The sequence below is a fragment of the Hippopotamus amphibius genome, chromosome 14 (assembly GCF_030028045.1).
Source record: "Hippopotamus amphibius kiboko isolate mHipAmp2 chromosome 14, mHipAmp2.hap2, whole genome shotgun sequence".
Taxonomy (NCBI): Eukaryota; Metazoa; Chordata; class Mammalia; order Artiodactyla; family Hippopotamidae; genus Hippopotamus; species Hippopotamus amphibius.
Window position 1 is genome coordinate 74,421,658 of NC_080199.1, and position 26,036 is coordinate 74,447,693.

At 45.3% G+C, this 26,036-nt stretch overlaps 1 protein-coding gene across 3 annotated transcripts in view; it reads right to left on the bottom strand.

Annotated features, from left to right (window-relative positions):
• The window catches only part of MTUS2 (microtubule associated scaffold protein 2), a 315,424-nt gene extending 289,652 nt beyond the window's left edge, over positions 1-25,772 (bottom strand). For 2 of the 3 annotated variants that reach the window (XM_057707971.1, XM_057707970.1), the window contains exons 1-2: positions 23,568-25,754; positions 18,405-18,645 (exon numbers count right to left, since the gene is read on the bottom strand). In XM_057707971.1, coding sequence (XP_057563954.1) covers positions 18,405-18,645; positions 23,568-25,754 — 2,428 coding nt within the window. Of the gene's footprint in view, positions 1-18,404; positions 18,646-23,567 lie in introns of all 3 variants that reach the window. The other variant, XM_057707972.1, reaches the window with a different exon arrangement.
• Positions 25,773-26,036: the final 264 nt, after the last annotated feature.

Sequence of the window (26,036 nt, forward strand, 5' to 3'; positions counted from 1 at the left end):
CACTATGGAGAACAGTATGGAGCTTCCTTGAAAAACTAAAAATAGAACTACCATATGACCCAGCAATTCCACTACTGGGCATATACCCAGAGAAAACCATATTTCAAAAAGACACATGCACCCCAATGTTCATTGCAGCACTATTTACAACAGCCAGGACATGAAAGCAATCTAAATGTCCATCAACGGAGGAATGGATGAAGAAAATGTGGTACATATATACAATGGAATATTACTCAGCTGTAAAAAGGATTGAAATTGGGACATTTGTAGAGACATGGATGGACCTAGAGACTGTCATACAGAGTGAAGTGAGTCAGAAAGAGAAAAACAAATATCGTATATTAACACATATATGCGGAATATAGAAAAATGGTAGAGACCAACTGGTTTGTAAGGCAGAAAAAGAGACACAGATGTAGAGAACAAACATATGGACACCAAGTGGGGAAAGCACAGGGGGAGGGGGAGGTTGGGGGGGGATGAACTGGGAGATTGGGATTGCCATATATACATTACTAATAAGAAAAAAATATCAAATTGCACACTTTAAATATATGCAGTTCATTGTATGTCAGTTGTATCTCAATAAAAGTTGGGGGAGAAAAAAAGAAATACTGCCAGCTTAGACTGAAATAGTCAAGAGACAAGAGACACTATTAAGTTAAAGGAGGTTTTTAGATATTCAAACTTCTACATGCAGAAGTAGGCTGAGAAAACCTCTAAGGTGCAAACCTGTTATTGAAAAGGAACACTAAACCAGGATCCCAGAGGGTGGAGCCAAGAGCCACAAGAAATTATTCCCAAGTGGTAGTACAAATCAGTGCTAAACAAGGAACCAGCAACATGTGCCCTGCTGCCTCTTTTTTTAAGAGACTCTGTTGAAGTTATCCTTTGCCTGCCCCACTGCTATCTATTGCGTAGATGGAGGGGAAAATGTATCTCGTTAGAGCACAGCTTTGGGTTCAAGAGGAACTGTACTCAAGGAACTGTACTCAACTATACCTTAGTAGCTTCCTTCACCCCTGGACCTGATTCACATGATGACATGCTGGATGTTAAGCTGATGCTATAAAGGATGAGACTTTGGGGGACCATCAATGAGGGTAAGTGTATTCTGCGTGTGGGAGGGCCAACCACTGGAAGCCAGAGAGTAGACTGAAGTTGCCATCCTCCTAGATGCCCTCCCCAAGCAGTGATCTTCACCTCCTAGTGTTCACACCCTCCCACAAGTCCTACTTGTGTGACTAGTACAATACTGAAGCGATGAAACTTTTTAGGCTATATCATAAAAGACATTTCAGCTTCCTCCTTGATCTCCTGGATTGCTCACTTCAGGGGAAGCCAACCACCATGTCATAACACTCAAGCACCCTTGTATAGAGACCCACATGGTGGAAACTGTGACTTCCTACCACACCAACTTGTTAGCTATGTGAGTGAGTCACCTTGGAAGAGGGTCCTCTAGCATCCAGCTTTCAGATGACTGAAGCTCAGCTAACATTTGATGGTAGATTTGAGGTCAAGGCTCAATCCAATGGGGCATTCTCTCCACCAAGATAACAATGCCTCAGGCTTTCATAGGGAGTGCCCCAGTGTTAGCTCCAAAAATCTCACGTCTTGGGAAATCCCTAGCACCAAGCAAACCAGGATAGCTGATTACCCTGCATTTATAGCTCCCAGGCTTAATAACGTCAACACTTACAGAGCAGCTGTGAATCTGGATACAGGTGGGGAAGTCCCTGAATGTGAAGAGTGATGAAAATGTAAGAGACATGTTTAGAGTAATGATATGGAACAAGCTGCCAATCAGACAGTGGGCAAATTCTCTAACACCTAAAGGTGATTTCAACATCTCAGCAAAACCAAATCATTAACATTTAAAAGAGAAGCTCCAGATCTGGAACAACCCAATAGCTAAATACAAAGAAATGTAGTTGAACCCCTACCTCACACCATATGCAAAACTTAAATGCTTGAGAGATATGAATTTAAGGGGAAAAAAACTATAAATAAGTACACCAGCTCTTGCTCAACACTGTTAGTCATTACGGAAATGCAAATCAAAAACCACAATGAGATAACATTTCACATCAAGAGGATGGTAATAATTAAAAAGTAATAATAACAAGTGTTAGAGAGGCTGTGGAGAAATTAGAAGCCTCAGACACTGATGGTGGGAATGTAAAATGGTGCAACTACTATGGAAAACAGTCTGGCAGTTTCTCAAAAGGTTAAATATAGTGTTATCTATCAAATGACCCAGCAATCCTACTCTTGGGTATATACCCAAGAAAAATAAAAACAAACAATACCCCAAAATGTGTATGCAAATGTTCATAGTAGCAGTATTAATCATAGTCCAAAAGTGGTTAAAACAACCCAAATGTCCATCAACTGATGCATTTAAAAATAAACTGTGAAAAAAAATAAAAAATAAAATATAAGAAAATAAATAAACTGTGATATATCCACTCAATGGAATATTATTCAGCAAAAAAAAAAGAATTGTTATGGACTGAATTGTGCCCCCAAAACATACACGTTGAAGCCCTAACCCCCAATATGACTGTATTTAGAGACAGATCTTTGAGGAGGTAATTAAGGTTAAATGAGGTCATAAGAGTGGGGCCCTAATCCAAAAGGACTGGTGTCCTTATAAGAAGAGGAAGAGACACCAGATATCCACCTCCCCCACCCCCACTCTCTCTCTCTCTCTTTCCACTTGCACAGAGAAAAGTCCACTTAAGGACACAGTGAGAAGGTGGCCATCTGCAAACCAAGGAGAGAGGCTCCACAAGAAACCAATCCTGCTGGCACCTTGATCTTAGACATCCAGCTTCTGAAACAGTGTGAAGGTAACCTTCTGTTGTTTAGGCCACCCAGTCCATGGTATTCTACTATGACAGCCCAGGCAGACTAACACAGGGCTGAAGTACTGATCCACGCGGCAACATGTGTGAACCTTGAAAACATTAAGGCAAGTGAAAGAAGCCAGACACCAAAGACCACATATAATGTGATTCCATTACATGAAATGTCCAGACAAGCAAATCTATAAAGACGGAAAGTAGATTCATGGTTGCCAGGGGCTGGAGTTTGGGGAAAATGAGAAGGGCCTGACCAAGAGTACAGGGTTTCTTTTTGGTCATGAAAATGTTCTAAAATTGATTGTGATAATGGGTACACAGCTCTTAAAAGAGGCTTAAAACCACTAAATTTATGCTTTAAATGGGTGACATGTGGTATATGAATTATAACACAATAAAGCTGTTACTTTTGAGAGAGAGAGTCAGAGACCGAGAGCAGTAACTCCGGGCAAGGAAAGGAAAACAAAGAGGCAAAAGAGAAGGTACAGAAAATCAGGCAGAAGATGGGTCACTAGATCAGCCCTTCTCAGCCCAGAAGACAGATGAATAACTACAGGAACTTCTTTCTAGTGTCGGCAAGTGACACCGCCACCGAGACCAGCACGAAGAGTCAGAGAATGAAAACTGCCTTAAGGAGAGTAAAAATGAAGAAGCAAGAGAAGAAAGAGAGAAGAACAGAGCTGCAGGTCCCCTGGCACCATTCAATTCAGCCAAGTTCAAGAAACACCGCTTGAACAGACACAGATACCACGCCAGCTCTCACAAAAAGAAAATAAATGACACCAGCATCAGACGCACACAAAGAAAACCACAGCAGAATGTGCTCCATGGTGTGATGGGGCAAGAACCCAGAGCCACGGGGCACAAAGAGGAGGGGCCCGAGCTCAGCCTGGGCTGACCAAGGAGTGGGCTCTCGGAAGAGGTGAACTGGAGCTGCGTCACAGAGGATACACACGAGCGAGTCGGGATCAGAATAGAGGAGGAGGAGGGTGTCGCAGGCAGGAGCTGCTGGAGGAAGGCAGGGAGAGCCAGGTCTGGGCGTGGAGACTCAGGCTGGACGACCTTATCGACGGGACGTCCTTGGTCTTTCTCCCAACGCAACGCAGAGCCTGGAAAGACTATTAAAGGAAGGAGGACGAGGGCCGATTGCTGAGTGGAGGATGCGTTGGGGCAGGTCAAGACTAGAGGAAGAGGAATCAGCTGGGCGGCAGCGGCTAGGGAAAGGAGTCCTGATGTTTGAGGAGCAGGATGGAGTAGAGTGGGATGTATTCAAGGTACAGAATCAGCAGGTCTGGCTGACTGATTAGCTGGGGTGGGAGTAGGGGGTCGTGGAAGGGTGAGCAAAGAGAAATCCTCTTTGTTGTAGGAACAAGACCAGCGTACCTGAAAAATCTCCAAGGGAACCACCGTGGTTAAGCCATGCCCCACCGAGGTCATGCGCACCTAAAAATACAGCATTGGGTAGGGAGTTTGGAAACTCCTTCTCACTTCATAAAGAACAGAAGCAAGCTGTGGTCAGAAGAGTTCCACGGAAGGCTCACGTGCAGCATGGCTGCACAGCCTGTGGGGTCACTCCCTGCGATCAGCAAAGCAAACCCCAGAAAAGCCAATGATGAAGAAGAACAGGGTGGCCATGCCGTGCCTGAGCAGACGAGGCTGCGGAGGGATGCAGGGGGCTTGGACCCCGTGCTTTCGCTCACTGCCTTACAGGTGTGTCTGTCCACAACCCAGGAATGCTGAGCAGAAGAAGAACCTCACTGAGATTGCTAGCTCACTGGCACTATTCAATATCCAGGCCAGAAAGGGAACTAGTGAAAGTTGTTTCTGTTTTAATGCTTTTGGAGTTGCAAAGAGATTGGTCTAAAGGCAAAAACAGGACACTGGTAAATCAGCAATAAGTAATCTGCAAAACCCAATACACCTACGTAGGCAGTACATCTTTAATTGAGGTCCGAATCTTGAGTTTTCCTTTCTTATTATTATAAGACTAAAACACTGAGACGAAGCATTTTGGCATTATCAGAGTATAACTCGGACCTGAGTGGCTGCATTTGCATTTATGTTTAGATCTTATTACATCACCTAAAATGACTGGATTTAATCCAGAGATTCACAAGTACCCAGCGACGTATTTTACAGGGTATTAGAGTAAAACCCTCTCTGTACATAATTGGTCCGTATAGATGAATCAAAGCCTTTGTGCTGGAGAAGCAAACTGGAAAGGGTAGGGTTGGGAGCAGGCCTAAAGAGTGCTACACACAGAAGGACGTTAGCAGAAGAGACAGGTAATGTAAATACTGCAAAGGCCATACTTCTGCTGCACAGATCTGCTTACAAATAGAAGCCATTTAAAAAGAGGTGTCAAATACAGGTGACCTGGAACTAGCACGTCTTACAGAATTAGAAGAGTTGGTCCATCATTTTTAACTGATTCTAAACCCACTGATCCTTCTAAACGGCTGTGGGTATATGTGTGGATGGAGAAAGCCCCTGGATCCTATTTCTGTCTGTGATTCTTGGGGAAATCATTAGAGGCTCAAAGCCCATCGAAAGGAACAATATTTTTATGAGCAAATGCACTTGAATCATCTGTTTTCTGATAACTGGCTTTAGCACCACAAAATAGAGGAAAAATCAAAGCACTTGCTCTCTTTGCTAAGGAAAAGACCCAGAAGATTATGATGACATAGCATGTCTTATTCCATGGAGTGCATGTAAAAGCACAGTTCTCAAAATGCTTCTGCAATACTGCGGAAACAATCATTTAACACTACTGAACAGCACCCTAAGAGGTGCTGGTGACTAGCTCTAAGTAGAAAAGGAGGCTGCCAGCTCGCAGTGGTGGACAGAATGCAGGCATTTTGTCCCTTTCTTACCAAAGATGCCTTAAAGTGAGAGGAATTCCATTTTAAGAGGTACAATTAACAGTAACAGCTAACAGTTACTGACTTCTTTCTATTAAGCACTTTACCTATTCAAACCTAGACCGAGAGAGAAAAGAGACAGGTACTTACTTCCAGATATTTCAACAATTTCTGGAACAGAGACAGAGGCCGCTGGCTGGCAGGCAGAGGAGCCGCGCAACCTGCAGCTGACGGCAGAGCCGCGCTGCAGCAGTGGAAGTGAGCACTGACCTCCGGCCGGACAGCCACGGCCACAGAGCCACGGATCCCGGGATGGAGGAGGAAGAGGCTGAAACAATGAGGGAGACACCGTAACCCCCACCCCACTGTCTCCCTCATCCGGTCGTGCAGTGTCCAGCATCCAGGAATTTACCCCCTACCTGCCCACCCCGTGCCAAGCCCCAGGGTGAGGGGAAACAGACTCCTGAAGAGTCGGAGCAAATGGACTTGACCTTCATCCAAGTCAATAATAAGCGTGAAAGACAACAAAGACTTTGAGGAAAGCTTCCAGCATAACACAAACAACAACAAAAAAAGAGAAAAACAAAGAGGAAATCTGCCCCTGAGAATATAGAAACAAAAGCTATCTTTAAAAAATCTAATTATCCTTAGAGAAATTTGGGAAGATATTGCAACAATAAAAGAAAGAGCAATCTGCTCTGAAAAGATGCAATCAAAAACCAAGAAGGCATCCTTGGAAATTAAAAATACCCAAACAATTCGAGAGAAGTGTTAGAAAATAAAGGCCAGTCAAATGGTCTAAAATGCAGAAGGAAAGCATGAGGTAAGAGAAAACATGTGCGAAAAACCAGACACAAGTAATCACTTTAGGAGGTGCAAAAACCAAATAACAGAAATTCCAGGAAGATAGAAAACAGAGAAGTAGAAATTAACAAGAACACAAGCCGATTAGATGATTGCCCAAAGCTGAAGGGAGACAGTTTTCAGACTGGGAGTTTAACAAGTGCTCAGCGAGGTAAATCAATTAACCCCTCCCTCTGTCCCTCCCCCTCTCTCTGAGTCTCTCTCTCTCTCTCTCTCTGTCTCCCACCCACTTTTGTCTCTCCCTCTCTCTCTGACACACAATACTTGCACACACAACACACATGCACCCAGGAATTTTTAAAACACCAAGGATAAGAGAGGATTCTAAAGCTTCCAAGAGAGAAACAAAAGCAGGTCTCCTACCAAAAAGAAAAATATTTCTCAGATTGGCACCAGGCTTCTTTTGAGCAACACCAGAAGTCTGCATGTTGTAAAAGAAAATCATGTTCAACGTAGAAAATGATATTTGATCTAGTGAATGCAGACTAAAGACAATCTCAGAAAGGCAAAAACTCTGCGAGTTTGCTTTCCTCGAACTCTCTCTTAGGAAACTACCAAGGATGTACTCCAGCAAAACAAAGTTAACACATGGATCCACCCCAGGAGAAAGATGAAGGGAAGTTCCAGAAGAACAACATCTAGTTGAGAAGGCAAACAGAAGCTGTAGGACTGAAATTCCCAGAGGGAGGCACCAGGAGAAACAGAAAAAGGCATCTTGAAACAGAAAGCCCAGGACGCAGTGGGTGTCCAGTAAATACATATTGCATAATTCCATCCCTCACTCCAGTCTGAGACTTTACCTAGCCCCTCAATACTCTCCAACTTCTGAACCTCTGCCTTGAAATCATGTTTTTATAAGGCTCTGGATTAAGGAAGGACATGAATGTATGAAGACAAGGAGACAGCCCTTTTCCATACAACAGAAAATCCAGGAAGACGAGCTGTGTGCCGGGCGCTCATATACAAGGATAAGTGAGACAGAAGTCTTGAGATTCCACATCAACGAAGGTCAAATGGCAGAACAAAAAAATCTAGATCGTTCAGCCTCATCTTCACTATCATTTAGAAAAGCACATAGAGCAGCGAATCACAAAGTCCATACCCTTCAGCTGTGTCCCATTGGAATTAGTAGTGGATTTTTGCTTGGAGAGTTGAGTTAGGGCTGCCATTACACTTCCTTGCTTTTTGTCCTTAAATGATTTTCCCTTCCAGTCTATTCTGACATGAACCTGGCTCACAGGGTCCGGGTGTTAGTTAAATCCACCTCCTAAAACCCATCTACTTCTCTCTATACCCTACCACCACCTTGGGTATCATTTACAGTATCCTGCATCAGCCTCTTAAAAGGTCCCTGTCTCCATCCTTGTTACCCCACCCCACTCCTGTCCCTCAATCCATTCTCCAAACTTCAGTCTAATGGACATTTTTAAATGAAATATGATCCTATCAATCCCTTGCTTAATATCCTTTAATGACACCATCTTGATCTTAGGAGAAACGGTCAATTCCTTAACACAGCTTACCACGTCTTTACAATCCTCTTTTTTCTCATCCTTCTTTTACACCCTATGCTCCAGCCATACCAATCTTCACATGCACCATTCCTTCTGCCTGGAGTACCCTTTCATCCACTCCCACCACCTCTTCATCCCTGACCCCACACCTCAAATCCTTTGCTCCTTCATCCCATACTACACCTGAGAAACCTTCCTGGACCCCAACTTGGGGTGAGATCCCCTCCCACGTTCTCCTGAGCCCAGAAGACTTTGCCCTCACAGCAGTTATCACACTGCATCATAACTGCCTGTGGCATCTACTCCATCTTGTTCACAGTTGCATCCTCAGTGCCTAAAACAACTTGACACACAGTAGGTGCTCAATATTTATTACATATAGTAACAGTGTTTGTCCAAATAAAGAGGAGAACAGTTGTTATGCCTGTGATACACCCCAGAGCCACTGAAGCTGACTCTCTGGGTCTGGGCTGAGGAAATCTTCACTTATCAGTTTCTGCAGGGCAGCATCAGGCATGCTCAGTTGCAATGAAGGGAAGCCAAAGATGGGACGGCTGTGTTGGCTGAATGCACAATAAAAATGCAGTCACTGTCAACGTCCATTTCAAAAGTGTGTAGATATGGGTGACATTGAGAGAGATACTAAGACAAATACCAGAACAAACTGAATGGTTCCTCCTCAGCCTCCAAGATACATCTCAAAGTCATCCAGTGTCATTAAGACACCACAGGAACGGTAGTTACGCCATGTTCTCTCTGACCATCTCAGGAATTTCACCATGTGTTTGTCTTGTCTTATAAGGATGTTTTCCCACCTGATTTAAATTTTTCTTGGTAGTCTATAGTTCTCATGAAATTAAGTAAAACCATGATAAAAACAGTGATGTGGCATTTAGGCAATGCCGATACACTGCTCTCATTCTTTTTTTTTTTAATTGAAGTATAGTTGATTTACAGTGTTATGTTAGTTTCTGGTGCACAGCAAAGTGATTCAGTGATACATATATATACCTATTCTTTTTCAGAATCTTTTCCATTATGACTTATTACAGGATATTGAATCTCGTTCCCTGTGCTCTCTACAGTAGAACCTACAGTTGTTTATTTTATATATAGTAGTTTGTATCTGCTAATCCCAAGCTCTTATTTTATCCCTCCCCCACCCCCTTCCCCTTCGGTAACCATTAAGTTTGTTTTCTATGTCTGTGAGTCTGTTTCTGTTTCATAAATAAATTTATTTTTATTTTATTTATTTTTTGTTGCTGTTGTTTTGGCCATACCGTGTGGCATGCAGGATCTTAGCTCCCTGACCAAGGAGTGAACCCGGGCCCTTGGCAGTGAGAGCAGGGAGTCGTAACCACTGGACCGCCAGGGAATTCCCATTTGTATCATATTTTAGATTCCACAGGTAAGTGATACCATACAGTATTTATCTTTCTCTGTCTGACGTGCTTCACTTACTATGATCATCTCTAGGTCGATCCATGTTGCTGCAAGTGGCATTATTTCATTCTCAGGTCTCGTTCTTAACATAGGAATCAACACCTCAGCCACCCATGTTTCTTCTATTCCTCCCCTCCTTTGTCTCAGAAGAATCAATGCTCTGCTTCTATTCCAAGGTTCGCCCCCAGCATGGGCTCTGGATCTCATCATCTGCCACCCTCCTGGGCATTTTGTTCCAACAGTTACCACCACCACACCCTTCCACCTCTCTCTCCCAGGCCACTCCCTCTTGCTCACATTTCCAGTGAGTTCCAACCTCTCGCCCACGCTCTGAAAAACAAAACAAAACGCAGCCCTGCTTCCCCTGCAGCGAGCACCCAGGGCTCTCTTCTCCACAGGTGCATTTTTAGAAACAGCAGTCTATTCTCATTGCTTCCACTTCCTCACTTTTCATTCACTTCCCAACCTACTAATATGTGACTTCCACCCCCACGTTTTACTAAAATTGCTCATTCAAAACTAGGTCACCAACTGCTTCCTAATTTCCAATCCCAACAACCTCTTCGCATTTTCACTTGTCCTGCCTTCTGTGAGACAGATTTGACCATTTTCTACCTTGGAAGCTCCCTCTTCCTTAGACTCAAACGCTACATTTTCCCAGTGCCCCCACCCACCCACCTTGCAGTGTCCTGCCTCTTGAAGGCTTCTTTCTTCAGCTACTCCTTAAAAGTGGACACAAAGTCCCCTTCTTGACCTTTTCCTCCCACTGTCCTCCCTCTCCCGCCCTGAGGCTGCTCATCACAGGGCTTCAGCTCACATCTAGGGGCCAATGACTCCCACACTGACCTTCGGCTCAGACGTCTCTCCAGTCCCCATTTCTGTCCTTTGGAAATGTCTACCTAAATGTCCCCAAGGAACTTCAAACTCTGCATATGTCCAATGACTGTGTCCACCACCACCGCTGACCCTAAAAGCATCCTCCGCTGCTCCCTACTGAGTAACCAGTCCCCGTAAGGGATCTGAATCACCCAACCTGATGCCCTCTCTCTCTCACAAGTATACATTCTACCTCTTCCCCCTTCCAGTTACTCCACTTATCCTGCAAAATTCAGCTCAACTGACCTCATTTGGAAAATCTTTCCAGAGCCCCGACTTGCCCGAGCTGCGCTGCACACCCTCTCGGGTGCATTCTGCATGTCTATCAAGTACGTCTCTCTTCCTGTTGTAATTACTCATATATCTTTCTGTATCCCCACAAAGTTATGGGCTATAGATGTAATCTCTGCCTCCCAAACACAGACCAGCACCTGGCCCATACGAGGTTCCCAGAAAACCTCTACCGAATAGCTGAAGGAATCATATATTGGATAAAGGAATGATGTGAACATTTCAAAGACTGGTGATTCTCTAAAACAGCATTTGGTCAGCAAACCACAGCCCACAGGCTAGCCATGCGTTTCCGTAAGAAGAGTTTCACTGGATCACAGCCATGCCCATTCACTTAAATACCGGCTGTGGCTGCTCTGCTTTCCTGCAGAGCGGAGTATCTGTAACCGAGGCTATTTGGCCCACAAAGCCTAAAATATTTACTATCTGTCCTTAATTTGCTCACTTCTGCTCCAAATCATCTCAGCGCTTTATTGACTTGCCCTAATGATAAAAAAAAAAACCTCACCAACTACCACTACTGCCGCTGCTGTTCACATTTATTCAATAGATACTGATGTTCTAAATCCCTCTGTTCTCATAGACTATTCACTGCCGTGGGGTGGGAGAAAGTGAATATGTAAAAAGCAAAATAAGGTAATTACAGACCAGGACAGAAATCGGTGAAGGAGAGACACAGGAAAATGTGTTAGAAGGTATATGATTGGGAAGGTCCCGGAGGGGGGGATCAGGGTCACCTTTCCTTCTGCGGCTGTGACATTTATGTTGAAACCTGAAGGAGGAGACAGGGACAGTCCTGGAGCGTGCTGGAGAAAGGATGTTCTAGAAGGTGTGGAGAGCACAAAGGCCCTAAGGTCAGACACGGGCTGAAATGCCTAAGGAACTGAACAGAGGCCACGGGGTGTGGGGGGGGGGGGATGTGTATGAGGAGGAAGAAAGGGATGTAAACAGGCTTGCGGGAGGAGACAGGAAGAGACCTGGCCTTGGAGACCTGGGAGGCCAGGTGAGGTGTCTGATTCGCTGATTCCATTCCGAATGCTGGGAGCTATACTAAGGGCTTTTGTTCAGTCCTTGCAACCATCTACTACTGCTTTAGGTTCTATTATTCTCATTTTATTTTTATTTTCTTATTTTTTATTTATTTATTTTTGGCCATGCCGCATAGCACATGGTATCTTAGCTCTCCAACCAGGGATCGAACTTGTGGCCCCTGCAGTGGAAGCCCAGAGTCTTAACCACTGGACCACCAGGGAAGTCCCTATTCTCATTTTAGAGACACAGAAACTGAGGCGCAGAGAGGTGTGGAGTAACTAACAAATCGAGACTCTGGGATGAGAACCTGGGTCTGTCTGACTTACAACACAGGGACCAGACAGACTACACAGCCTCCTCATCCTCTCACTGCAGTTCTGCAGTGTAGACCTCAACTTAGAAATGATCGTGACCACAAAAGCAATATGTGCCATTATAAAAATCTAGAAGATATGACAAAGTATAGAAACCATTGTCATCTCAGGCTTCGACCACAAGAGTAGTTTCCTCACTAGGCTCCCTGGCCTCCTAACCATTACTTAATCCATCTTGCCACTCAGAACTCTCTCTTCAAAGTATGAAATGATCAATTTTCCATTTAACAATCTAAAGGAAACAGATAAACAGCAAGGACCTACTGTACAGCACAGGAAACCATATTCAACATCTGGTTATAACCTATAATGGAAAAGAATCTGATAAAGAACACACACACACATATATAATATATACATAATATCTGAATCACTCTGCTGTAAACCTGAAACTAAAACAACATTGCAAATCAACTATACTTCAATAAAAAATTTTTTTAATTTTTAAAAAACAATTTCTGTTTTTTGTTCTTTTTTGGTTTTTGTTGTTGTTGTTGATTTGGGGGGGGGGGGTTGTTTAGTGTTTTTGTCTATGCCATGTGGCTTCTGGGATCTTAGTTCTTCAACCAGGGATCGAACCCAGGCCCCCAGGAGTAGAAGCCTGGAGTCCTAACCACTGGTCAGCCAGGGAATTCCCTTGAAATTTTTAAAACCTAAAGATTTCCATTCCCTACCAAAAACAAAAACACAGCCTCCAAACTTAGCCTGGCAGTGAAAGCCCTTCACAATCTGGCCCAACCAACTCACTGGGCTCTGTTTCCAGCGACAGAGATAGAACTATTAGTACCTCTTTCCTACAGAAGCCACAGACGTCCATGTCTCTGGTGTATTCTTCCCATAGGGACCTCACGGTGTCGCTCTGTCCATCCTTGAATTCTTCCAGGCCCAGCTCCTCTGTCACCCCTCTACTTGCCAATACAGGACAAACTGCCCTGGGCCATTCTTCCTCCTCTACCAATACCTTCCCTCAACACATCACAGTGCCGTGCAGAGTCAGTGCTGGACCATGTTTACCAGAGCAATTCATGCTTCCCAGGCCTCCCTCCATCACTGAGTCTGCTCCGATGAGAAGAGATGAAGGTCCTGCTGTCTGGGCTCCCCAGAGGATTTCATACTAATAGCCTTCACAGACACTAAATTCATTAAAGATTGAAACTAGTCTTCTAATATAAATCAGAAGGTTTAGAACTATTATATGCTTTGGCACTGAAAAGGCAAAAGTCACAGGGGAGGAATAATGCTCTCCCCTCAGAATTCTTCCCTTAGAAATACTGAGGTTATGCTTACAATTTGCTGAATTTCTGACATTATCATGACCACTCAGACTTCTCCACAATGACTACTGGGCTTGTCTTCTACATTGTTCCAATCAAGTTTACTTGTTCTTCAATATGTGCTACGTTAACTTAAGAGTCTACATTTTAAAATTGAGCAGGATTCAACCTGCCTTTTGAAAAAAATTACCAAAGAGGCAGGTTTACGCAGTATGTTGAATTCTAACATAAAATTATTTTAATAAGCAGAATTCGTAACAAAACCGAACACAGAATATAAACTGAGAAAAACTGTCCGAACTTCTCTTATCGGATTGAACGTCTTTGGTTATTTACAGCAGGGGTCCCCGAGCCCCGGGCCATGGACCAGTCCCAGCGTGCGGCCTGTCAGGAAGCGGGCTGCACAGCAGGAGGTGAGGAGTGAGCTGCATCTGTATTTACAGCCGCTCCCCATCGCTCATGTTAGCGCCTGAGCCCCGCCTCCTGTCCGCATTATGGTGAACTGCAGAATGATTTCATTATATACCACAACGTAATAATAATAGAAATGAAGTGCACGATACCTGTAATGTGCTTGAATCATCCCGAAACCATCCCCTCTCCCCGGTCCGTGGAAAAACTGTCTTCCACGAAACGGGTCCCTGGTGCCAAAAAGGTTGGAGACCGCTGAAGTACAGAATAAGGTATTCTCATCTAGTCTTTAAAAAACTTCTATTCTGACACTTTATCCCTATCAAAAAATATTATGGTCCTTTCAGGGTGCACTGGTTGACACAAAAACATCACGCTTTCAGCAACACTGGGTATAGTTATCTCCGTGAATACGAATGACATCCTGATATGTTGTACATTATGTAAGTTAACATTTTCTACAAAATATATTAAGTCATGAGGGATGTTTTTCAGAAAAAGGGTAATAAAACATATATAAAAGGAATCAAATTGTTTTTATATACAATCTCAGGTTTCACTAATACAGATTTTATGTCCACCTAAACGGAGGTAACTGTCCTGCTGTTGTACTTTGAGTACTTAAATAGCATCCTGAGTTTCATGCCCAGGCCTGATGACAGTACAACTTCATAGGTTTATGTATGACTGTGGAGTCCGAAAACACTGTATACAAAAACACAGAAATTATGTAAGAAGTAAGGAAGAGCTCAGGTTTATTTATTTTTCTGCAGACAGAGTCACATTAAGATCTGTAAGACTTTAAGGAAAGAGTGTTTATTTATAACATGTGGGAGAATCTGCTTTGTGGGGTAGCATGTATCTACTGCATATCTGGTTCTTTTAGGCCACTTTAAAGCCATGATGCACGTAATGGTACTCACAGAGCAACACAGGAATGGAAACAACAGGAATGCTCCCCAAAGTTTAAGTCACAGATTTACTTGTCGACAGGCGACCTAAGAGTTTTCCTACCTAAGAACTGAAAAAAATACAGTGTATGCAATTCAAACATCAAGCCAGATCTTAGGACTCAGAATGAGGGACATCACTTGTGAATGCTAAATTCTGGGGTGCGGCATTGAGGACTGTTCCTACCTCGAGTTCTCACTGCTGCTGTGACACTGCTCAGAGCCTCGAGGGACCACGTAAAAGAAAGATCTAAGAATAACCAAGGTAAGAGTTACAGAGAACCCTGACCTGCTAAATGTGTGATGCCAGACACAAAATGAAACGCAAATTGCACACAGAATACAACCACATACAGAAACATTCTAAAAGAATTCTTAAAGTAATAACCCAAAACCCCAAACAACCATTATCACCTGAAACTAAAGAAGCAAACACAAAAGAGGAAGTTTCCATTAGCTACAACAAACACCATTTGACGTCAACAATCTCTGATGAATATGTAAAAGAAACTTCACCCATAAAGATTTAATTGATATGGAAATGGCCATAAACCATGAGAAAACAAAATAAAATATATGAGACTGTTGTTTTCAGAAATTGTACAACCACCACCACAGAGATGCGATCCTTCAGAGAAGGAAAACGAGTGAGGTGAGCCTTACCACTGCCAATCTCCCTGCCTGCAGGCACCATCTGTGCCGGAGCCCAGGAAGGAGGAGCTCAGAGAGGCTGTCCATCACAGTGAGTTGAAGACACAGAGATAACAGGTTGGAGAGTCCAAGGCAGTGAGAGTGTGTGGGGCAAAGGGCGGGGAGATACGCAGACAAATTGTCCCCTGAGAGCGTGCTCTCAGCCTGGGACTCAGAGAGGTCCTGTTTACACAAAACTCAGATCACACGGCCCCACTTCCAAAGCCTCCCATGACCTTCTCACTCAGAGTAAGGGTCAAATCCTTACGACCTTCTTAGGCCTTCTGCCAGTCCCCCCAACGCCAGCCACCTCTCTCCTCTCATCTCCAACCACTCTCCCCCCACTCACTCTGCTCCAGACTCCCTGGCCTTCCTGCCACCCCGGGGTCTTTGCACTGGCTCTTGCCTCCCTTCCCTCCTTGGGGGACTGGCTTAAAGAGCATCTCTCAGGGAGGCCTTTTCCAACCACCTTGTTTAAAAATGGAATTCCCCTCCTTCCTGTCCGAAACCACCTATTCCCCCTTCTCTAACGTTTCATTGTCTTCAATACTGGTTATTGCCCCCAATAGACCATATGATTGATTGATTTATTAAAAAAAAAAAAAAAGTCTGCCCACCCGCATCCTAGAATTCTAAAACAGGGGCACGGATTTTTGTCTGTTGTCGCTGCTCTGTCCCCACACCTAGCACAATGCTGACATGCGACAGCCCCACAGCACCAGCTGTTGAATGAGAGACTGGACACACAGTTAACCTGTAGCAGCTCTGTGACAGCAGGTACATCCATCACAATATACATGTACCATGGGAACCGTTAAAAAATAATTTGGTTTTTTATAGAGGTGCTTGCCAAGAAAACAACTAACCATTAAGACCATCAGTGATCACCTGAGTAAGTGACAAAACGGCAAAAAGATCAAAAAGTTTTCTTCCACTAATAATAAAATAGGTGCACTAATAGTAGCAGTAATAATAATAATAATAATAAAAATGGTCATACCCAATACTGGCAAGGGTGTGCCAAAGAGAAGCACTTTCAAGAAACACTAGTATGAAAATAATTATTTTGCGTTTTGTAGAAAATAAGTCAGCCTTTAAAAAATGTTGGGATATGCGTTTATCCAATAATTACACTGCAAATAATCTACTCTAAGAAAACAATATGAGAAAGGACAAATAAGTACAAAGATTCAAACTGCAACATTACTGAAGATAGAGCAGACTAACCAGAACCCAATTTCCATGAATAAATTCTGCTATTATTCCCCATCCATTCTTCCCACTTCCTCAAAGAGACCACCCCTAAAGCACCTCTGTCCCATCCATATAACACTCTTCTGGTTGCCACTTCTCAAAACATTATGTTCTTTCTTTCCTAACACTCATCACAATTTCCAATTATGTATTTATCTTGTTACTGCCTATTTCACCCATTAGACTAAGCTGCACAAAGACAGGAGTTCTCTGTTCACTGCTGCAGTCCTTGATTTACAACTTCTGACACATAATCGGTACCCAGAATTAGTTAAATCAATGAATAAATGAACAAAACAGAATCTCACGTGGCCATTAAAATATTTCCGAAACACTGATGGCATAGGAAATGCCTACAATATGATATTAGCAGGAAAAAACAAAATTCGCATCCAGTATTAATTCAACTATTTAAAAATGCATAGAAAGAAACACACTGGAGGAAAAATTTCCATAATATATAACGCTGGCTGGATGCTAAAAATATAAGTACAATTCCTTTCTTCTTCATATTTTTCTATATTCAAAATTTTTTACAGTGGGTATGTATTATTTCTATAATAAAATAAGACATAAAAACTAGAGAAAACCACAGGAGCAGAAGAAGAGAGGGAGAGAGGAAAACGAAGTGCAGAGAACATCAGGAGAGAACCCAGGCAGTCCCTGCAGAACAGGAGAATGGGGCTGGGATGTGGCATTCAAGAGGTGTGAACAGGTGAAAAGAGCGACACGGGGACTGCTGGACTGTAGGAAGGTCTCTCTTGATACTCTACAGACTGCAGACCCAAGCCAGCCCGCTGCAGAGAGACCTCATTTTATCACAGGTATTGCATTTTTTACAAATTGAACGTTTGTGGCAACCCTGCCTCGAGTGAGCCTGTCAGCACCATTTTTCCAACAGTATTTGCTCACTTCGTGTTTCTGGTGTCACATTTTGGTAATTCTCACAATATTTCAAAATTTTAAATTATCATCGTTATGCTGATCTGTGATCAATCATCTCTGATGTTACCACTACAACTTGTTGAAGGCTCAGATGACGGTTAGCATTTTTTATAATTAAGGCATTTTTTAATTAAGGTGGATACATTTTTTTAGACATAGCGCTATCGCACATTAACAGACTCCAGTATAACGTGAACATAACTTTTACAGGCACCGGGAAACCAAAAACGCGTGTGATGCACTGTCTGCAATACCTGTTTCACTGCAGTGGTCTGGAACCGAGTCCACAGACACACCCAAGGTGCACCTGTATCTGTAAATAAGTTGTGTTGAAACACAGCTGCACCCACACATTCACATATTGTCTGTGGCTACTTTCATGCTAAGGAGTTACAACACAGACCGTTATGGCCCAGAAAGCCTAAAATATTTACTCTCCAGCCCCTTCTGAACCCTCGTCTATAGGATGTATCAGAGAAACTCCATGTATAGGAAAAACTACAAGAAGTGAGGTGGTGGTTACAAGGGCCATTGTTTTAAGGGTGACATGGAGGGTGCCAGCTGCAGACAGATGTCTTGACAAATGTCTGTATCTACAATCAGATGGGAGAACAGGGAAAGGCTCTCCTAAAGGAAAGGCAGTCATACTTTAGACAGTTACCATCATTCTATTCGATTACTATTTAAAAGTATGGCAGGAAAAAAAAAAAAACAGTACAGCAGGAAAAGGCAGTCCCTGTTGCACTGGGTACCTGCAGGGTCGGCACTGTAGAGGCTGGCAGCTGCCGCTATGCTTCCAGGTGGGTGGATGGCACTCGCCGAAGACCTCTGGCTTGCAATCAGGATCCTGCTCTTGGCAGATGGTAAACGTGACATTGCGCCCAATCCCAACTGGGGCTTAAGGAGCATGGCTGAGCGGTAGAAAGTTGGAGGAACTTCGTAGTGCGTATAAGGAGGAGAACAAAATTCTTCTTTGCCGGGGCGTTCTGTAACCTATGGTAAACGACCAGAAGCTCCATCAGAGAACCGCATGTCACAGGATGAGTGCTGAACCGGTCTGGAGACCAAGGCTCCAACGACAACCACTGTGGAACCACTGAGCTGCTCCACCACCCGTCACTTACCTTCTCTGGGCCCCAATGTCTTCACCTCTAGGTTGACAACTGTATAATCCCTTAGATCTATGCTGGTTCCAATACTCTATGAATCTACATTTTGCTGGGAGAAAGAAGATCTCCCTCTGTAAGATTTTTAAATTTAATCGCTACAAAATCATTGGAATTTGTGCAAGTAGTTCATCTATAAACAAAAAAATGCCAATGACGCAAGGAAAGACTTTTAGCAAATGTTCATGGAATTATGAAAGTGTCATTATTCCTAAGGAGAAAAGGCACAGTTTTTCTGGTGACCTAGTCTTACGATAAGTTGACGAACTTTATCAATTTATGTTAAGTCTTTGTTAGGCTACACAGGAAATAAAATATGCATTGTTAATGGGGCGAGGCGGGGTGGGGGAAGGTTACTTGGAAGAAGAGAGAAGTTAATGGAAAGATGTGTTTTCAGGCTTCTACATTCTTTTGACATAATTAAAAATGAGAGACTGTGAATTACCTCTGATTGTCTTCCCTAGTAAGTTGGTGCCTCCAGGAATGTCTGAGCAAGTTTCACTAGAAGGGAAGTTTTGGGGCAGGGTCTTGTTGACTGCTGAATTCATAGCACCTAGAACAATGTCTAGCACAGAGCTGAAATCAACAAACATCTATTAAATAAAGGAATCATGTTTCATTCTCTCCTGAATCTAATAACATAACATCATGCTACTATTGCCTGTGGTTAACAGTTTGGATTAGAATACAATTGATGGCTACCTTTTATATATGCAATTCTGTACTCACAAAGCCTGTTCATAGTACCAGGGTTTCTTCATGTTAAAAATTAAAAAAAAAAAAAAATAAGACAACGAATAATCTTATTTCCTTTAAGTTAAAAAAAATGCTAGAGGCTGTGTATGAAAAGACGTTAATTAACTCTGCTCTAAATCACAATACACTACGTGTAAACCTCCAACTACTCAAGGAATCACAGGCATTGAACAATGTTCTTTCATAGGGGCTATAAAGCTTTGATCCAGGCTGTTGAAGAGATAAACCCTTAATTTAATAATTTTTTAATATTGAAATAGATACAAAGTCCTCCCTAAATTGACATTATTGAAACAAAATATGAGGCCTTTAAAGTTTTATCATAATCACATTGTAAAATATGCATCATTGCTATAGTAGATAGATGGAACTCAGGCCCCAGCAAATTATATTCCTGTGAAAGAACATTCTACATTTGCTCTCTGATAAAATTTTTACCATTTTCTACGTATCATCTTACTATCAATCTTTGGTTTTTCTATTATACTCATATTTCCTCTATTTTTTCATTTTACTGTCTAAATGTTTGGTGTCATTGCTCATTGCTTTTAGCAGGTACTCCCATGAAGAAATTATTATCATTTCTAACCTACATCTGCCAGGTTTTTAGGATTGCAATGTCTTATCTCAGTAATTATTCTGTTCTTTCAAACTGGATAGGTTTCAGAGGGTCAAAATCTATCATTCCGTCATTCAGAAACGACCTTAACAATTTCAGGAACTTCAATGCCTGTCATTTTGTTGGGTAATTTGTCTCCGGTGAGATAACACATTTTTTAAAAAGGTGCAAAGTATTCCTTAGATGCCTAATCTGTGCATTTTTAATAAAACAAGAGCGTCTACAAAAAGCTTCACACTCTTTTCTTTCATCTTTATTGACAGAACACAGCAGGTATCCCCACACAGTCATAAACACATAGAGATTAACCCCAAATGGGTTTCTTCCCTCTTTCTCTAATGCAGTATTTTTAGAGAAATAATTCTGAAAACAAACTAAAGAATCCTTCTGATTTCAAACAAACTCATAAAATCCATGTCAGCACACACACAGGCAGCTAAGTTCTTACTGGACTGTCCCTCCTCCTATCTGCCCTGTCCTGGTCTCAGGAGGCGGTGGGCTGGGGAGGCGCTGGGGTTGGGGAGGCACAGGGGCCGGGAAGGCGCGGGGCTGGGGAGGCGCGGGGGCAGGGGAGGCGCGGGGGCAGGGGAGGCACAGGCAAATGCAGAGGCTCCACTGACAAGCTACTGTAGGGAGAGGGCCTGTGACAGGCCAGCCACCCAAATATGTGGTCAAAGATTATTCTAGATGTTTCTCTGTGGGTGTTTTTCAGAGGAGATCAGCACTTAATTCAGTCGACCTTGAATAAAGCAGATCATTCGTCATCGTGTGGGTGGGCCTCGTCCAATCAGTTGAAGGCCTTAATAGAAAAAGACAGACCTCCCTTAAAGACGAGGGAAATCTGCCAGCAGATGGCTCTTGGACTCAAACTGCAGCATCAACTCTTCCCGAGGTCTCCAGGCTGCCGGCCCGCCCTGCATACACTGGACCTGCCAGTCTCTACGACTGCGTGAGCCAATTCCTTAAAGTCTCAATAGATGGAAACATGCATGTATACATACATACATACGTACATATGTACATACATACACGCATACCTGTCTGTACCATCTGCTGCTCTGGAGAACCCTGACAGGCACCCTGCCCTACAGTGATGAGGTGGTACCAGGGAGGGGGAGCAGAGTTCAGCCCTATTCACACACCTGTATGCTGCAACCACCCCACCTCGCCGGGTCCTCTCACTCCTGCTCCCTTCCCCCCACTTACACCAGTAATTAAAAGGATTCCCCCAAGGTGTCAGTAAGAGGGAGTGTCCCTGAGGCCTCACCAGAGCTGAGAGCAGAAGGCAGTCTAAACAAGGCAGCATAACTTATCATCCTGGCATGACCAGACCCTGCATGACCTTCAGAGCCACTTCTGGAGGCCGGACACAGGAGGGGACTCTCGGGGTGACCCCAAGTCACAGCTCTAGGAGCAAAGGCCAGAGGCCAGCCTACAAGTGCAGAGGCTTCCCTGAGAAGCTACTGGGATACCTGCAGGGAAAGGGCCTGAAATGGCTCATTTTCTCAACGTGTGATTAAGAATTATCCCGGAAATGAGCCCCGCACAATGCCTGGGGCTTCTCCGCTCCACCCTGCAGCCTGAGGAAAGGGCCTGGGCCTCCGATGCTCTGATTATGGCAGAAGACGGTCCTCAGGTAGAGCGGCCGGTGCACAGTGGCCCTGCTGCCCCCACACCAGCGGGGTCTCTCCACACCCCTCAGCACTACTAAAGCTGCACTCGTACTATCCCACTTCCTGGAGACGTGGGGTGGCTTCTACAGAATTAAGAATAGAGGCTATTTGGGCCGGGGCGTTGGGGGGCGGGGGGGCGGGCGGGATGTGCATCTAATACAGAAATTAGTCTGTATCTTATGGAGGGAGCAGAAGCAACAAAGAAAGGAAACATACACAAGGAAAAAGTAAGAAGGGTCAGAGAGAAAGAACACTAACAGGAGTTTTGCCTACATCTCCAAATAAAGTTTCTCTCACAAATGTTTTGTAGAGAAAAATCTAGGGTATCTTTTTGGTTTTTTTTTGGGGGGGGGGGGGCGGTGATACAAAATTACTCTTTTTAAAGAACTGTTACTAATGAAAGTCCCCAGTGAAGTGATAATGGAACAGAGACCTAAGGAACGTGAAGGAGCGAGCCATTCAGATATCAGGGAGAACATTCTGAGCTGAGGGAAGTGCAAAGGCCCTGAGGCAACAGAGGGAGAGAGGGAGAGTGAAGGAAAGAGACACGGTCACGAAGTAAAGGAGTCAGACTAAGTGCATCCGAACAGCTGAGCATCCCAGAGGCTCCAGCCGGTGTTCAGAGTGGCCTGGGCAGACCTGGAGGGTATCAGGGACAGAAATGATCTGATGCTGCTTCCCTGTTAATTGATCACTGGCTGCCAGGGGATTGCATCCAGAGAAAACCTTCTTTCTGAGGTCTGGGAGGACAACTTGCCAAAGCACCCTGGTATGGAGAGGGGCAGCACAGTGAGGAAACTGGGTAGATCCAGTGAGCATCTCAGTGCCGCCCTTGTTGTGTGGCTTTAAATGAGTGACTCAAGGTTCTCCAAGTCTGATTCCTCACCTGGGCAATGATAAGAACCACAGTCCCGCCCTCCAGAGAATCACCATGAGGACTCGTAAAGACGGGCGAAGATTAAATGGGATGTTATGCAGGCCTAACGCATACCAGACGCTCAGCTAAATGCTAGTCATAATTACTGTTCTGACTTAAGACAGAGCCCAGGCCTAACACATCAATTTCTACTCACTGTGCTCTCGACGTGTATGAATATAAGGTTCTCCCATCAGGAGAATATTCCCCCTCGAGTCTGACCAACCTGAACAATATATTTATGTTGGATTTTTTTTCCACTAACCTGGTTTATAGAAGAATTATGCTCACTTATTTAAACAGGGAAGCCAATTTAAATGCATGCTTATGTAACTTTTACGTATCATGTCAGGTGGAATTTAAATGACTCTCTTCAGAGGTGAGCTCCATCTCGTTCTGATCAACACACTCTTCTCACCGAAACTGTCCAGTTGCCTACAGCCTCCTCTAGTTACAAACATCCATTTCTGTGATGACCTAGAGGGGTGGGTCAGGGAGGGTGGGAGGGAGGCTCACGAGGGCGGGGATGTGGGGATGTACGTATAAATACAGCTGATTCACTTTGTTGTACAGAGGAAACTGGCACAACAGTGTAAAGCAATTATACGCCAATAAAGATCGAAAGAGAAAAACAAACAAAAAACCCATCCATTTCTGTACAAGTGCATCTGTCAGAATCTGCAATTTGCTAAGAGAGGAAATTCTGTTTTCACAATTCATCAAAAATACCTAACAAATTTTAGGATGTTCGACCTACAGACTGTCTCCCAGTGACGTTCTCTTACCTCCTGCAAAAACTTTTCACTCATTTGACTGAAGGGGTGTCCCGGGGGCTTGATCCCGGACACCACCAGTCCAGAGCTGAACACCCGGGGCCTCTGCAGGTCTGGCTTGAACTTGTCGTAGAGGCTGGTGGCCGGCTTCAGGTCACCACCTGCCACCTTCTCCTCTTTGGGGAGAGGCACGTTACACGCGGGTGGGGCATAAGGTAGCCCCACAAGCGACGCGTCCACCTGGCCAAGGGCCTGAGGGCTCCTCCGGATGTAGGTGATGATCTTGGGCCTCACATGCTTGGGCTTGGGCATCACGATGGGCCTGGGGTCCACCCTTCCTTCCGTCTTTTCAACCTGGGGGCCCTCCGTTCCCTCCTGTGAGGCGGGGGTGTCCTCGGGATGAGTGAGGCCAGGCTTGGGGATCCCACCGGGGCAGGCGTCCTTGTCAGGCACGTTCGGGGAAGCGTGTGACAACCGGGCGCTGTCGGCGGGAGGCGGGGCGGCCGGGGAGGACCCCGCGTCCGCACTCAATGCGCCCAAGTCCTGAAAGCGGCTGCTGGGAGGCGGGGGCTGGCGGGCCACGTTCACAGTGGTCTCTGGGTGGGGGGGCGCTGGGACACCGAGTAGAGAATCTGCTCTCACTGGCGGGGTGCCTTCCGTCTTCACTGCAGTCTCTAGACGGTTCCTGGTCTCAGCAACGGATGCCACAATCGCTTGGCCTCCCCCAGCGTCTGAGCTGCTGCCTGGAGGGTCGGGGGGCTCAGGGACCCCCGTTCCGCGCTCTCCCACAGAAGGATCTGAGCGAAAAGCCGCAGCGCCATCCCCGTTGCCCAGGACCCCTCTCTCCTCACTGGCAGCTGGGGGCCTGCTGTCAGTCGAACCCCCAGGAACAAAAGCGACGCGACCGTCCCCTGCTGACGCTGCATCACCCGCTTGCGTAGCTGCACTTGGCGAACACCTGCCCGCGGCCTGATGCTCAGCAGCTCCCAAGGAAGCGGGGCTCGGTCTGGGGGGCGTCTGGAGAGACCTCTCCTCCCCTCTCTTTTCCTGCTCAGCCCTGCCTCTCCCCGTGCCCGGGGGGTGTGCCGGGCTGCTCGGTGGGGCGGCCGAGGCGTCTCGCTGTGCTTCCGCACATGGCTCCTTTCCTCCGGGGGGGGACACACCATCCTCCTGAGGACGTCCCAGTGCCCCCGCCTGGGTGGACCTGAGCTCCTGCATGGCCCGGGGCGGGACAGGTTTCAGCTCCATCTTGGGCTCGGCCTTTCCCTGATCTGACTGTGCTTCTGGCTTCATCAGGACGTCCTTCGAGGCTGGGGAGGAACTGGGAGTGCACTCTGGGTGGGCAGAAGGTGCTGTACCCTGGGCGCTAACTATGGGTACCTGTCCCACCTCCGGCTGGGTATCTAAGGGGGTGGTCTCCTTGGTTACTGAGGTAGATGGTTTAGGATGACGTGCGCTCTTTCCCTCTGAGGAACCACCAGCTGGAGGACAAGCCGGGCCTAGAGAAGGGGCTGTCCCCATCTTCTGCAGCCCCTCCCCACCACCGGGCACCAGACGGGGGGCTTCTGGGGACCCCAGAACTGCGGGCTGTGGAAATGGCCGGGCCAGGCCCCCAGCCCGCTCCTTGGTGAGCACGTCCGCTGCTACAGCAGAGCTGCTGGCTCTCTCCAAAGAATGCCTCCTCAATTTCTCATTGTCAAGGGTCTTGGCCAACTTATCCTTGGGAACATGCCGGGGAATGTCAGCCTCCCTCTTAGCCAAAACCTCCGGGCTGGCCTCACCCGTGACAGTCCTCCAACTTGGCTGACCTGGTCCCTGAAGACCCCGGGGGGCCTGCGGGGGATCGGTGCCTCTCTCCAGAGTGGGCTCTTCATTCCGTTCTCTCTGAGCCATCGGAGAAAATTTAAAATCCTTCAGGCTGGCGGGGCCAGCCTGAGATGCTTTCACAAAGCCCTGAAGTGGGTGAAACTCCTTCTGGACACGGGTACTGCTTTCTGGCCCCCTTGAATTCACATTTCCAATTTCATCTGTCAGGGCACATGTCACAGCCTCATCAGGAGAGGAACCGACCTCCAGCATGATGGCGTTGGCATTGGTGTCTCCCAGACTTACGACGCTCTCATTATTATTTTTCACTCCATTTCTATTGTCCCGTAACTCAATGTAACACGATTTCTTAGGAGCCGCTGGAACACTCATTTTCCAGCCTTCAGCGGGAGCTGCCTGCCATGCAGTCCTCCTTAACGGAAAGGGACTTCCTTCAAGCTGCTACCTGGTGAGCAGGAAATTCTCAGGCTGCTTGTTGCCCCCTGACAGCGTCACTGGGCGATCCTGCTTTCATAATCTTCAGAGCAGTTTTAAAACCAAGCACCGTCTTGACACACAACTGGATGACTTATCTGTTAGGTTCCAGCTGAATGAGAGCCAATTAGCCCACGAGACCTAGAGAGAAAGAAAAAGAAAAGCATGCTAGATTGACAG